The 12,067-nt window shown below is 38.4% G+C and overlaps 1 protein-coding gene across 3 annotated transcripts; it reads right to left on the bottom strand.

Moving 5' to 3' along the window:
* Nucleotides 1-977: 977 nt before the first annotated feature.
* LOC114141789 (neuronal acetylcholine receptor subunit alpha-7-like) lies at nucleotides 978-11,044 on the bottom strand. Of its 3 annotated transcripts, none has more exons than XM_028012607.1 (10): nucleotides 10,736-11,044; nucleotides 8,643-8,782; nucleotides 6,605-6,649; nucleotides 6,104-6,213; nucleotides 5,533-5,612; nucleotides 5,130-5,297; nucleotides 4,607-4,801; nucleotides 3,645-3,731; nucleotides 3,451-3,560; nucleotides 978-2,452 (listed from the first exon to the last, which is right to left on the bottom strand). In XM_028012607.1, the coding sequence occupies exons 1-10, from the start codon at nucleotides 10,785-10,787 to the stop codon at nucleotides 1,577-1,579; spliced, it is 1,863 nt and encodes a 620-aa protein (XP_027868408.1). In that variant the 5' UTR covers nucleotides 10,788-11,044; the 3' UTR covers nucleotides 978-1,576. The 3 variants fall into 3 exon arrangements, with proteins under 3 accessions (XP_027868408.1, XP_027868409.1, XP_027868411.1); XM_028012608.1 differs by having other exon boundaries at nucleotides 10,687-11,043; XM_028012610.1 differs by lacking the exon at nucleotides 10,736-11,044 and adding an exon at nucleotides 8,363-8,452 and having other exon boundaries at nucleotides 8,643-10,669.
* Between the last annotated feature and the right edge of the window lie 1,023 nt (nucleotides 11,045-12,067).

Below are 12,067 nucleotides of genomic sequence, written 5' to 3'. Positions count from 1 at the left end.
TCTGAAAGTGGAAACAATATAATTTAATCAGAGTCAAAAATAATTATGAGCAGAGCTGTCCAACAATCAAAAATCAGTCACAGAGAACTTCAGGGAGATAAGTAAATCACCTAACTGTATAGCGCTGTATGTCCACTCAGTGCAAGACTCCACTGTTGAAGAAAAAGCATTCTGAAGCATTTTTGTTTGCTGTAGAATATTTGGATAAGTCATTGAAATACTGGAAAATTATACTCTGTCAGATTAAATCTGATATACCTAATTTGGGGGAGGAGTGGCATTCCACATTAGCCCCCTAAAACACCATAGCGACACTAAAGTTGGTAGGTGATATAATCATGGTGTGGGACTGTTTTTCAGCCTATGGTACTTAAAGATGCTAATAAGGATAAAAAGTGTAATTGTACACGGACATTATTAATAAGAAAGTCAGATAATATTAAATAGGGACAGATACTTTACCAGTCAGGTAATCCCAAGCACACAACCAACAAAACCGTCAATTGGCCTCAGAGAAAGAAAACTGAAAGAATGAGCCAATCAATCACTTGAATTAAACTCAATTGAAAATTGGAGGCCATCGAAGAGGTCCCCATAAGCTCCAAGTTATGAAGAACATTTATATGGAAAAAACTGCTCAAAAACACACCTGCACAATTTAGGCAGCTAGTTTCTACTCACAAGAAACATCAAGACACTTTCATTACTAAAATATGTTCCTAGAAAATATTAAATATATTCCAACAAGCATCAACATGCTTTTTTTCACCAATGGAGTTGTGTACAGTGAGCATGTATAGATACCACTGCAGTTGAGAGCTTTACCTGTTATTTTCATAGAAAAGCTACACCTACATGATTCCAAGTGTTTCTATGCTTCTCTGTATGTGGTCTGTGACTCTAGGACAGTGCTATAACAGAGTGGCAAAATATGGATGAGTTCAACACCTATTTTTGAAACATTATCTTAAGAGTCATTAAGGCAGTGGATATATGTTTATTTCTTCATTATCCCAGATGCAAGGAAACATTCCTCAATCTCTACAGTTTGACACAGGTTATCCAGGTTTACACCCTGATGGATCAAAGATTTGCTGTTCATTAGCACATGTAGCATCGGCTTTAACTGATGGGTGGCTGATTGCCATGTTCAGCTAGTTAGCTTAATGAGTAAGAGCTGACGGCTGCTGTTGGCAGGCCCCGACATAGAGATTAAACCAAAACCTTCAGAAAGTGCAAAGCCCAGTGGAAGCAGGCAAACCAACTGCATAATTTCAAAATGTCACAATTTTATAGTTGAAATGAAGACACACAAGAATAAATGTAACCCTGTACTGCTCTCAACTGGGCATCATCTTACAAATGCTAGTCTTTATACAAGTTTAATTCAAGTCAGATTTGATTATTTTCACATATGCTACATAATGAGTTCTATATACAGTATGTCCCATAAGAAAATTAACTCTAAAGTTTCTGAGTCACTGAGAATAGTCCTTTCCCGCTTTTAAAATCAAAATTGTGCTTCCATCAGCGTCTCATCGCACCACCCTCTTTCTCCGACTTGCTTCTTTATCTCTCAGAGGAAGTCTTTTGATAGAGCTATCCCAAAGTTAGGAGCAGCCATGAGGATAGCAATTGTGCAGATGATGTTGAAAACACTGAATCCGACCAGGCACAGGCGGTCGATGACGGCAGCAGCAAACTGCCACTGCTCTGCTAAACTCAGCTGACGATCCTGCTCACGAACGCGTTCCACTAAGAACTGCACCTCCGTTAGAAGAGCCTGTAGCTGGTTGTCCACAGCAACAGATCGAATCATCCCACTGTGGCTCTGTAGGGCAGCTGATCTCCCACCCCCAGGATCTAAGCCACAGGGTCCAGTGGCTGCGCCTGCATGCTCAGGGTCTGGAGATACTAGAGTTTCCAGTGGGGGGTTCACAAACTTTGAAGACTGGAGGTGCTGATGTATTGGTATATCTCCAATCGTTCCCACCGCACCTCCTCCTACTGCTGCCCCTTCATCTCCTTCTCCTCCTCCACCAGATCCTCTGTTGGCCCGCCCATGGCTGGTAGTCCGGCACCTCTGAACAGGTTCTAGTTCTGCTGTGGTCTGGAAGGTCTGAAAGCCCATGTAAGGCAAATGACCATTGGGCTGAGGTGGTGGATTGGAGCTTGTGTTAGGCTGGATATTAACCTGGGGGCGTTGAGGAAGTTGGTGGGACAGAGGGTGGCTGAGCTGTGCCAAGCTCGCCTGCAGGGCACCGAGACTTTGTGGCAGGATGGAAGAAGCTGGGATAGGGATGGGGATTGTGGTGGTGGTGGTGGTCGTCGGAGAGGATAGAGTCTTGCTGTGAGAGTCTGCTTGGCTGCAGGATAGAGTGGGTTCTGCTCCCTCTCCTGGTCGCTTCATGCGCAGAAACCAAGGAACCCACTGCAGCAGAACCAAGTGCACCTGAAGGTCAATGACACCACAATACAGTCACAATACATATGTGATTGACAAGTACAATCACAAATTTAAGCAACTGCAATTGGCTTAAATTTGCATGATCTCTAGTTTGGTGGTTCCTGCATAAATGAGACACTCCTTTAGCTCCAAAACTAATTAAGATGCAAAAATTGGATGAGGGGAAAATTGTAGTACAGTCCTGCAAAAAACGTCCTATTTTTCACTGCAAGCAAGAGATACCTACTCAGCACACAGTAATGCTATTTCCCATCATAGTGTGTTATGTATAAAAGCAAAAGAAAACTTCTTCATGGCACAACTAACAAATAAATAACATATTTCCTTTTTCTGGACCTCTTTCTAATGTTGCCTTATGTCATTAGAAAGGGATTCATATAAAAACTGCCTTTGTCTCTTGTTGAATAAGAAACATTTTGTATTTTTATATTTGTCCATTGCAAATTACAAAACAGAAAGAAACCGTGTAAATAAAGTTGGGCGCCTAAGTAGTTGGATATGATTTGTCCACTATTTCCATCAAAGAAGGGCTCATGATTTTAAAAACTACAAAATACAACATCAGCAATATTTATTAGTCAGCATTTATGAGTTCCTTTTAACCATTGCCCAGGCTGGCACAGTAAAATAACATAATTGATGTCCATCATACCAGGATAATAAGTGTTTTCAAGTGGCCATTTTCAGAGTTTTTAATGTAATTAAGAAATTGCAGTTAACAGGCACCATTGAGGTCAATGAAAGAGCAAAAGCCCTTTATGAGAAAGCTGCTCTTATAGGATGAGGCAAATTAAACTCAGAGTTTACTGGAAATAGTCCTCCTGATGATTTAGCAGACTTTGCAGTGGTAGTGCACTGTCTTATTTCTGCAGTAACAACTAAACAATCAAAAGTCTTGCAAAAATATTCAAACTTTTGACTTGAAATTCCCTCCTTGTTACTGGAAACATCCATTTAATGAGCTGATGTTGTGAAAAACTCACCCAGCGTGGCATTTGTCCACTATTCAGACTGTGGTGATGAAACTGGAGGACAATGACTGTGGCTACCACCGACATACCAACAATCACCATGGTGCTGGCAAAGTACTGACCTGAAGCACACATGTTAGTAACCACAAAAGACAACAACATCCAGATATGATGCACCGGTATGCATAAAAACAGAAACAACTAACCGATCAGTGGCACGGAGTCGGAAGTGGCGGGCATTATCTCTGCAACCATCAGCATGAAGACAGTTAGAGAAAGCAGAACGGTGATGCCTGAAGGCAGACACAGGACACCAGGGAGTCATAGTGAGAAAAAATACCATCCTTTAAGTATGGAGATACAGGAATGGACCACAGTGACATATTTATTATGTGTTTGATTATCTGCCTCAATTATCCATCTTCCTGACACTCAAAAGGTTGTACTTAGTTCATCTTTTTAACCTTTCTGTCATTGTCACCACTTTCCTCCCATTGGTTCATTCTGCTTTAATAAAGTACAAAGTTATGATTTAATGTTCCTGGGGGAAGATTAGAACAAAAACAATTTAAAATGGCTCAAATGTATTCATGTTCCTTACATTTTTTCACATTAGGTTGCAATCAAAAACATGAGTATATTTATTTGGATTTTTTATTCTTAAGCCAACAAAGTAGTGTGTTGTTGTGTTTTTTCGAACGTAAAACATGCCCCCTTCTGCTCAACCTGCGGCTCTAGCTAGATGGTCATGTCTTGGTGGGTTTGAAGTTATTCTATACTACAGCAGAATTATTTAGAAACAAAACTGTATTTTGCTTTCAGTTTATCTTAATGTCTGAGTGCATGTTTATTTTGGAGTAAAGGGAAATATATAAAAATGCACACCAGACTTTTTAATTCTTTAGTCATTAAAATTTGGAAAAAGGAAGCATTTTTTTACCTTCACCATTTTGCACTACTTTATGTTGTTCACATAAAATCCCAGTAAAATATATAAAGTTTATGGGTTTACTGTGACAAAGTTCGTGGATATAAATACATTTACAAGGCACTGTACGCACAGCTAGACACGAAGAGATTAGACATTAAATCCATGCTCTCACACACAGTGTGTCCTTTTCATTTCATCACACCATCCCACCGCCTCTTTTCAGCTGTGGTATCTCACCGAGGCTGATCTTCTCCCCCGAGTTGGCGGGGAGCAGGAAGACCAGCAGGGTCATGGAGGACAGGAGCACGCATGGGATGAGCAGGTTGAGAGCATAGAACAGGGTTCTCCTTCTTAGCGTTACCACAAACGTCACATCTGGGTATGGCTCTGCACAGCAGTCATAGAAAACCTCATTACGACCTCCGGGGACCTCTGAAAAGACAGGGAAATAAAAAGATGCGGCGCAACATTTTATTGTTCTGCAGCAGAACGTGACTGATGCAACTAATAAAATGTTTTGTGTTTTGTGCGGTTACAGGCGAGGCATGAGAAAAAATGTGGCGCAGGAGCGGAATTTATCAAAAATATGGCTGAATATAAATTTTTAATTAAAATGCCGTGCAAGCAGCAGGATTTAAAATGCTGCCTTTTGTAATTAATGAAAAGCTGAGGGAAGATACTCTGAATTCTGACAGGTTTAATTAATCTGTGAATATTTACAGATGCATTATATTCCAGCCCAGTTTCTATGCAGTCGTACCCATAAGGTCCCACTCTCCGTTGGTCATGTACCCCGACACATCTGCCTCCCTCATCTGGATATCCAGCAGCCAGCCATCAAAAGTCCATGAGCCGAACTTCAGCTCACAGCGCTGGATGTCAAATGGAAACCATCTCACATCCACATTACATGTGCTGACAAATATCCCTTAAAATTCAGAGACAAGAAGGAAAATTTATTTACAGCACAGTAACCCCCCCCCCATATGTGACACAGAGAGAATGTGATTAATAATTTACTCTCATGGCAGTCATGTGGAAGAAGGGGAAAATTAAAAATATCTGAACGCAGCAGACGTTCTAAATTAATTTTCTGCCGGATGAGTATATTTTGTGAATGAATAAACAAGTTAAATTTGGAGGCTCCAGCTGTGCAGACCTACCTGGAGGCAGATACTCACAGAAGCCACTCGAGTTAACCAGCACGTTGGTCTTAAACGTGGCATCGAACTTATCGTGAGCACTGAAAAAAGACAGTAAAGTGATGAAGGTTTGAGCAGCAGCACAACTTTGGGTTGAATTGCAACCTTACTTAGAGTCAAGTAATTAGACTTGTTCATTTTTGTGACATTCTGGATAGTAGAAATTCTTAAAACTTTAACAAAAATTACAAATAAGTCAATGTGAAAAAAAAAATTCTAACTTCAAGCTAATTTTAATATCAGAAAGGACAGGGTTTTCAAATAATGACGATTTCGGAGTGGCCAAATCAAGTCCATACTTGAATCTGATTAAGATCCTGTGCCATGAAAAAATCCCTTTCACACCCCAAAGATCTCTTGTCTTATTTAGATGTTTGTCTTTAAGATAATGGACTAAGGCATCAAGTATTGGGGGGAAATAACATGCTCTGTATTATGGTTTTTTAATTTGCATGACAATAGAATAATTTTTTATACATTTCCAAGCTGCAGGAGCCTTAAATGGGTTTTTGTGAATGCATGAGTCCCACACCTGTTGTAGAGCAATATGTCAGGGGTCCAGACCTGGTCAGGGGTAAAACGGAGGTTCTTGACTCCAGGATACTCTGACTGGTTCCACTGGAGATAGTGGTCATACCACTGCTATGAGGCACAAGCACAAAATGATCTAAACAAGTGAAAGGACATTGCTAAATTATGTACATGCTACATCCTTTTTTCTTGAGGGAAACATGTTTCTTGTCAGCTCACACTCTGTACTGAGGTATCGTCTTCATTTAAGCTCATGCTTATAAAGTCTTATTTTGAGCTATAATAATAAAGTAAAAATAGATTCATTGTGCTCTGTTAAGGCCATGTTTAGGGAAGGAGAAAGAAGCTGTCATCCTTGTGAGCAAGCCATTATCATGATAATGAAAGCCAAACAACATCTGGGATGACACTGAGCATACTACTGCAATGGGCAGCAGCCCGCAAAAAAGCTTTCTGCAACACAGATCGATACCACATTATTAATGTTATCTATTATACTCACCATCTGCAGCCAGGCATTTGTGGTGAGGATCTGATTCTTCTCATCCTTGCATGACACAAAGCAAATAATATAATAAAGGACTTTGCAATTGAAAAAATAATTGTTCTACTTTTTTAAGACTGCCTTAAAATATTGCATTTGTTGGTTTTGCCTACACTTTGCATTTAGATTTCATCATACGGTGGGGTTGATCATTTACACGCTCTTCTTTATTCTTCGCATTTTAAAAAGCGAAGAATAAAAACAAGGCATTTGAAACAACAAAGAATTTCTCATACTCATTCACCCAGAGACACCATCAGAATACTTTTCTGTTACAACTAAGTGAATAAAGCAATTTCAGCATGATTTTTAGGGTTTGGCAATTTCCTTCACCAAATATTTGAGATTCATGACATGGGTGTATGAAAAGTCCAGCTTGTGAAGATCTTAGAACCTTTGTTTTGATGCGCTGTACATTTAGGGTTAAACCATGACTTGAGAGGTATTACTGCATCCAAGTCACAACTTGAAGCAGCAAGCTAAAAATGTCTTCATCATTAAAGCGTTCAAACAATTTCTTTCTGAATTCTGTATGTGGAAGAAGTCTATAATCTTCTCCAAATGTTCTTCTCAACAGCTGCCTTACAAGAATAAAAAAAGCTTTTGCATTGACTCATAGCTCACAAGCTAATTTCAACTACAAAAGAGAGCTCTGCAAGGTGGGAACACTTTACATAAGGGCACCAATCAAAGCAACACTTCACCAATCAGTCTTTCATCATAAGGTGGCCAAAAAAGCAGTTGCTTGCCCTGAGGCACATGGCAGCTTGTTCAGAAAATGCCAGAGGCACTTGAAATGTTCTCCAACCATGAGGAGAAAAATCCTCTGGGCTCAACAAAGTGCGACCTCTTTTAAGCTTCAGAGATGCTAAAAGTCTTCACACCTTTACAGATCTATTCTTCCTTCTGTTTTGGATTCTTTTGCTCTTTTTTTCAGGTTCTGAAACAAATTTTAATATCAAACAAAGAGATCTGAGTAAAAATAAAAAGGATTCTCTTTTGCTGTTTATTGTGTTTTAATGGGAATATATATATATATATATAATTAGACTCCCATTGAAACACATTAAACAACAAAAGAATCCTTTTTATTTTTACTCAGATCTCTTTGTTTGATATTAAAATTTGTATATATATTTATTTTTTTAATTTTTATTTTTGCATAATTATGATCAGTACTGCTGTTGTCTTGACTGTGTCTCCCTTGGAAGCAGATTTATTAACTAAGTGGGACTTATTGTTAACATAAAAGTATAATAATTTCATTATTTAATTATACATTGTATAATTTAATTGGTTATATAATGAATGAACTGTTCTTCACATGTTTTTTGGTTTATTTTCACTAGTAGTTCTGCCTGACCTCTAGAATCAAGACTCACTCATAGAGAACATTTCTGGCAGAAGATCATGATGGAGAACATCCCCAAGCTGAAGAGCACTTGGGTTATCCAGCAGGACAATGATCCAAAGCACGGCAGCAATCTCAGCTCTAAACAGATCAATTATATCAAAATAAAGATTTTCAAGTGGCCTACTCAAAGTCTGGGCTAATACCCTACTAAGATGCTATGGCACGATCCACAAGAAGAGCATTAAAGCTCAAGAAGCTTCAATTTTCATTCAAGAAGAGTGGCCTCTTTGCCACCAAGCACAAATTCTTGGAAGAAGTCCAAGTATTTGAAAAATTAATCAGGTATTAATTAAAGGAAATACCTTTTATCCAGCAGTCTAGCTAGGCTTGTTTGTGTGAAGGTTTTTCAGGTAATGGCTAGGCTGTGTGGATTGAAAATGGATGGAATACTGCTAAAAAAAAACTAAAAAAAAACACAAAACCCTTTACATAATGAACAGATCAAACACCTGAAAGAGCTAACGTAAAATTAAATAAAATGTTTTGGTAACCATATAAACAGCTCTGACTTTTCCTCTAGATTTTTCTTGGTTAACAGTATTTTCTGAGTTAATAATAATAATTAGGACTACTGAGGCATACCACATCCATGACCTGTATTAGAGTGAAGGAGAAGTGAACAGTGAGGGCCTGGGAGTCGTTGGCCACTGGTCTCTCCATAGGGTTGTAGTCCCTCAGCAGTTCTTTGAGAAGATAACGCTGGTGTGGACCCTGCACTGATTCTGGACAGAGGGTGGTGGGTGGGGATAGTAGAGCGGAGAAAAATGTCTGTCAGATCACAAAATAAAGGAAAATTGACAAAAGAAGGCAAGTTCTGCAATTATCGTGATGGATTTAGGAAAATAAGGGAAGAAAGGAAAAAAAACACTACGGAATCATTGGAAAGGAAGTTAGAGGATAGAAATGTGAGAGCGTGCCCCAGGCAGGGAAAAAAAAAAATACGAGTAGGAAGACAGAAATAGTCCCGCTCTTCTTAATCAATTACGTCTTTGATTGATCACAAGCACCCAGTCGGAGTCTTCACTCTGCCATAAAAGCGTCAGCTTCATTTTATTCAGGAAATAGTGAGGCCATTAAACACTGAAACACCCCAGACAGACACACACAGCACTCACAACAATGAGGGCTTAGGAAGCGCTCTCTCTTTGCCACTAAACTACTCAAAGAGCCTAAAATCACTCTCAATTCATACTCTGCTGTGTAATCCCAGTTGATTTGGGGAGATGTGTTAAAGGTGGGCGTAAGAGGTGCACTAAATATGCTAAAAACAACTGCAGAGAGCAAGGAGTAGTTGTATAATGTCTGTTCTGTAGCCAGACTTCACAGTGGGAGAGCTCCTGGAAACGGTGTATGATTAATTCTCTCACTGTGGGGTGTCAAATCTATATTCACTAACAGAACTTTGAATATGAGTCTGACTTCACAGATGGAATGTCTTTATGCAGGTTAATAGTCTCTCAGTGTTCATAATGTTCCTCTTTAGGTAATTTACCACCATGATTACCATTTCCTTTTCCTTTCACATCCGCAGTGCATTTCACATTTATCACCACACCTTGTAATGATGCGCTAAATCCTTAAAATGTATTGATCTTTGTTGCAGTGGTTAACCTCACACTGGATTTTTTTTTTTTTTTTTAAATGAGCCTTCAATTTTAGCATAGTTATTCAGCTGGAAACAAATTTGACGGAAATATTTGTCATTGCTGTCACAATTACTAGCACTGCAAACAATTGCTATTAAATAACTAATTGTTCCTCCATTACTATTTAATTTGATCAGAGTATTTAGTTATACTTAGCAAGCCATATTTTTCTGCTGTTTTACTCAAAATAGGTAAGACATGAAAACAGAAAAACGGAAAGGGGAAAAATTTGGGAAATTTTCAACAACTGTCAACAGGTCCATCCCACCTGAACTGTGGATCTCTGCAGCTCCTGCAGAGTCAATATGGCCTTTTCTAGCAGCTTCTCTGGTTTATGTTCTCTTTCACCAACCTCTCAATTTAAGCAAGAATCAAATCAAATTTTGGAAAGTTAGCAATTGTGCTGTTCAATTTTTAATTTCAGATCATGAAATCAGCATTGCTCTGTTAAATGTTTTAAGCTTGGGAATTGTTTTATAGTCCAACCCTGCTTTCAGTTTTTCCACAACTTCATCCCTGACTTGTTTTATATGTTCCTTAATCTTCATGATGCATCATCGTCTTCAATAAGGTTCACAAACAAACCTTTGAGTCCAAGTAAAGCTGTAAAATCACTGTAGAAGCTCCATGTTGAGTCATATGCAAAAAACAGTAGCAAGTGTGAGTGCAGTTAAATAATAAAAAAAAAGCTGAATGTTTCCCACTAAAGTGTGGGCTGACAGCACGATGTGACAGTAAAACCTTGGGACAAAAATCATTGTAGTAAATACTGATGTCATGAAATTGTTGCACCTACAACAATATTTTAAGACAAAGGTAAATCAATACGAAATATATTTATACAGCATATAAATTGTTAACAGCTTGAATATCCACTAATTTTAAAGAAATATCATCTCTATATGTAAATATAGAGATGATATCTTCTTCACGTGCAAATACAGAAACGTACCGAATTTACATTCAAAAGACCCACTTACTCTTGTTCAAGCACAGTCCCGCTCAAAAGCACCCGTCGAAGTCACTCACCTCGGAGCAGAGTCGCAAGTATCAACAGCCAAAAAGCCACCGCTTGCCTCATGCTGCATTCCTCAATATGAGCACAGAAAGACTTGCAGGGGGAGAAATAGAGATGGAGGGAAATAAATGGTAAACTAGTGTAAAAAGGGGCATCTGTGGGGAAAAGAAAGCCTGCTGAAAATAGGCAGAGATTAGTAGTACTGTCAGCAGTGGCAGAGGAAGAAAAAATGAGGAGAAAAGGAAGAGGGAGCAGCAGACACAGAGTGGGTGAGACATGCAGAGAAATGAACACTCCAGTAAAGAGGGAGATGCTGTGTGGGAGTCGATCAAATTCAAAGATGGGCAAACCTTAGTCTGTGGTCAAACTCGTCCTTTGTGCTTCCATGAGCTTTCATTTCTGCAGACTTTATGGCAGTTACTGTATCTGCAACTGAATGCCAATGATCCTCAATCTTGAAGCCTTTTGTTGACTATCTCCTAAACTGCTTAACTTTTTTAAGTAACCATCCAGATCAGATCAGTTTATTTGCCATCAGATAATGAAGTTCTGTTTTCACTTAACAGCTTCTTAAATACATTTAGATATATATAGGTATTTTGAGTTCGTTCCGGTGCTTTAAATTTACTGCAGGAATCAATAATTGCAAGTAGTGAGTGGTAATTAAAATCATTTTGAAAAAGAGTAAACTGACATCACTGCATTCAGAACACAACACTGACCCCAACTGGATAAGGCAGTAAGTGCAGTCTGTGAAACGTTTGATCTGATGTTTGTTCATCTTTTCCACTGAATCTTTGACCTTCTTTTTAAATTCAATGACAGATCTAGAATAGCACTTTAAATTTCATGACGCACCTACAATTTTTAATTGCAATGCATAATCCATTAAAGGAGCTTTTAAGCAAAAGTTAAGATTGCCGTCCACCTAAATCACAAAGCCCTTCATTTCCCAAGATTTTGGAGAAGGTTGGGGTCCATCAGGAAATGAGGCAGATGTATGTTGATGTAAGGATTTATAAGTAACTGATAGTACTATATGTAATTGTAATATTCATGTTGTATTGGGCAGTAATGATATCAGTTTTATAAACACAATTTTCTGTCTTTTTTGTCACTTCTTATAGAAGAAGAAGAAGATTGTCATGCATGCAGGATAGAACATGTCTCTTGAACTGGTCAATTATTTTATTGGAATGCAGAAATCAGTATAAATTTCACATTGATTTTAATATGAGAAAAAGATGGTTTTCAAAAGTATGAATACACTTTCTATACTGATTTTATATGTATCTATCATAAAAATATATAATTCAATATTTTAAAAGTACGTAAGCGGGTGA

The sequence above is a fragment of the Xiphophorus couchianus genome, chromosome 3, assembly GCF_001444195.1.
Source record: "Xiphophorus couchianus chromosome 3, X_couchianus-1.0, whole genome shotgun sequence".
Lineage (NCBI taxonomy): Eukaryota > Metazoa > Chordata > Actinopteri > Cyprinodontiformes > Poeciliidae > Xiphophorus > Xiphophorus couchianus.
This window is presented reverse-complemented; position numbering and strand designations above follow the sequence as displayed.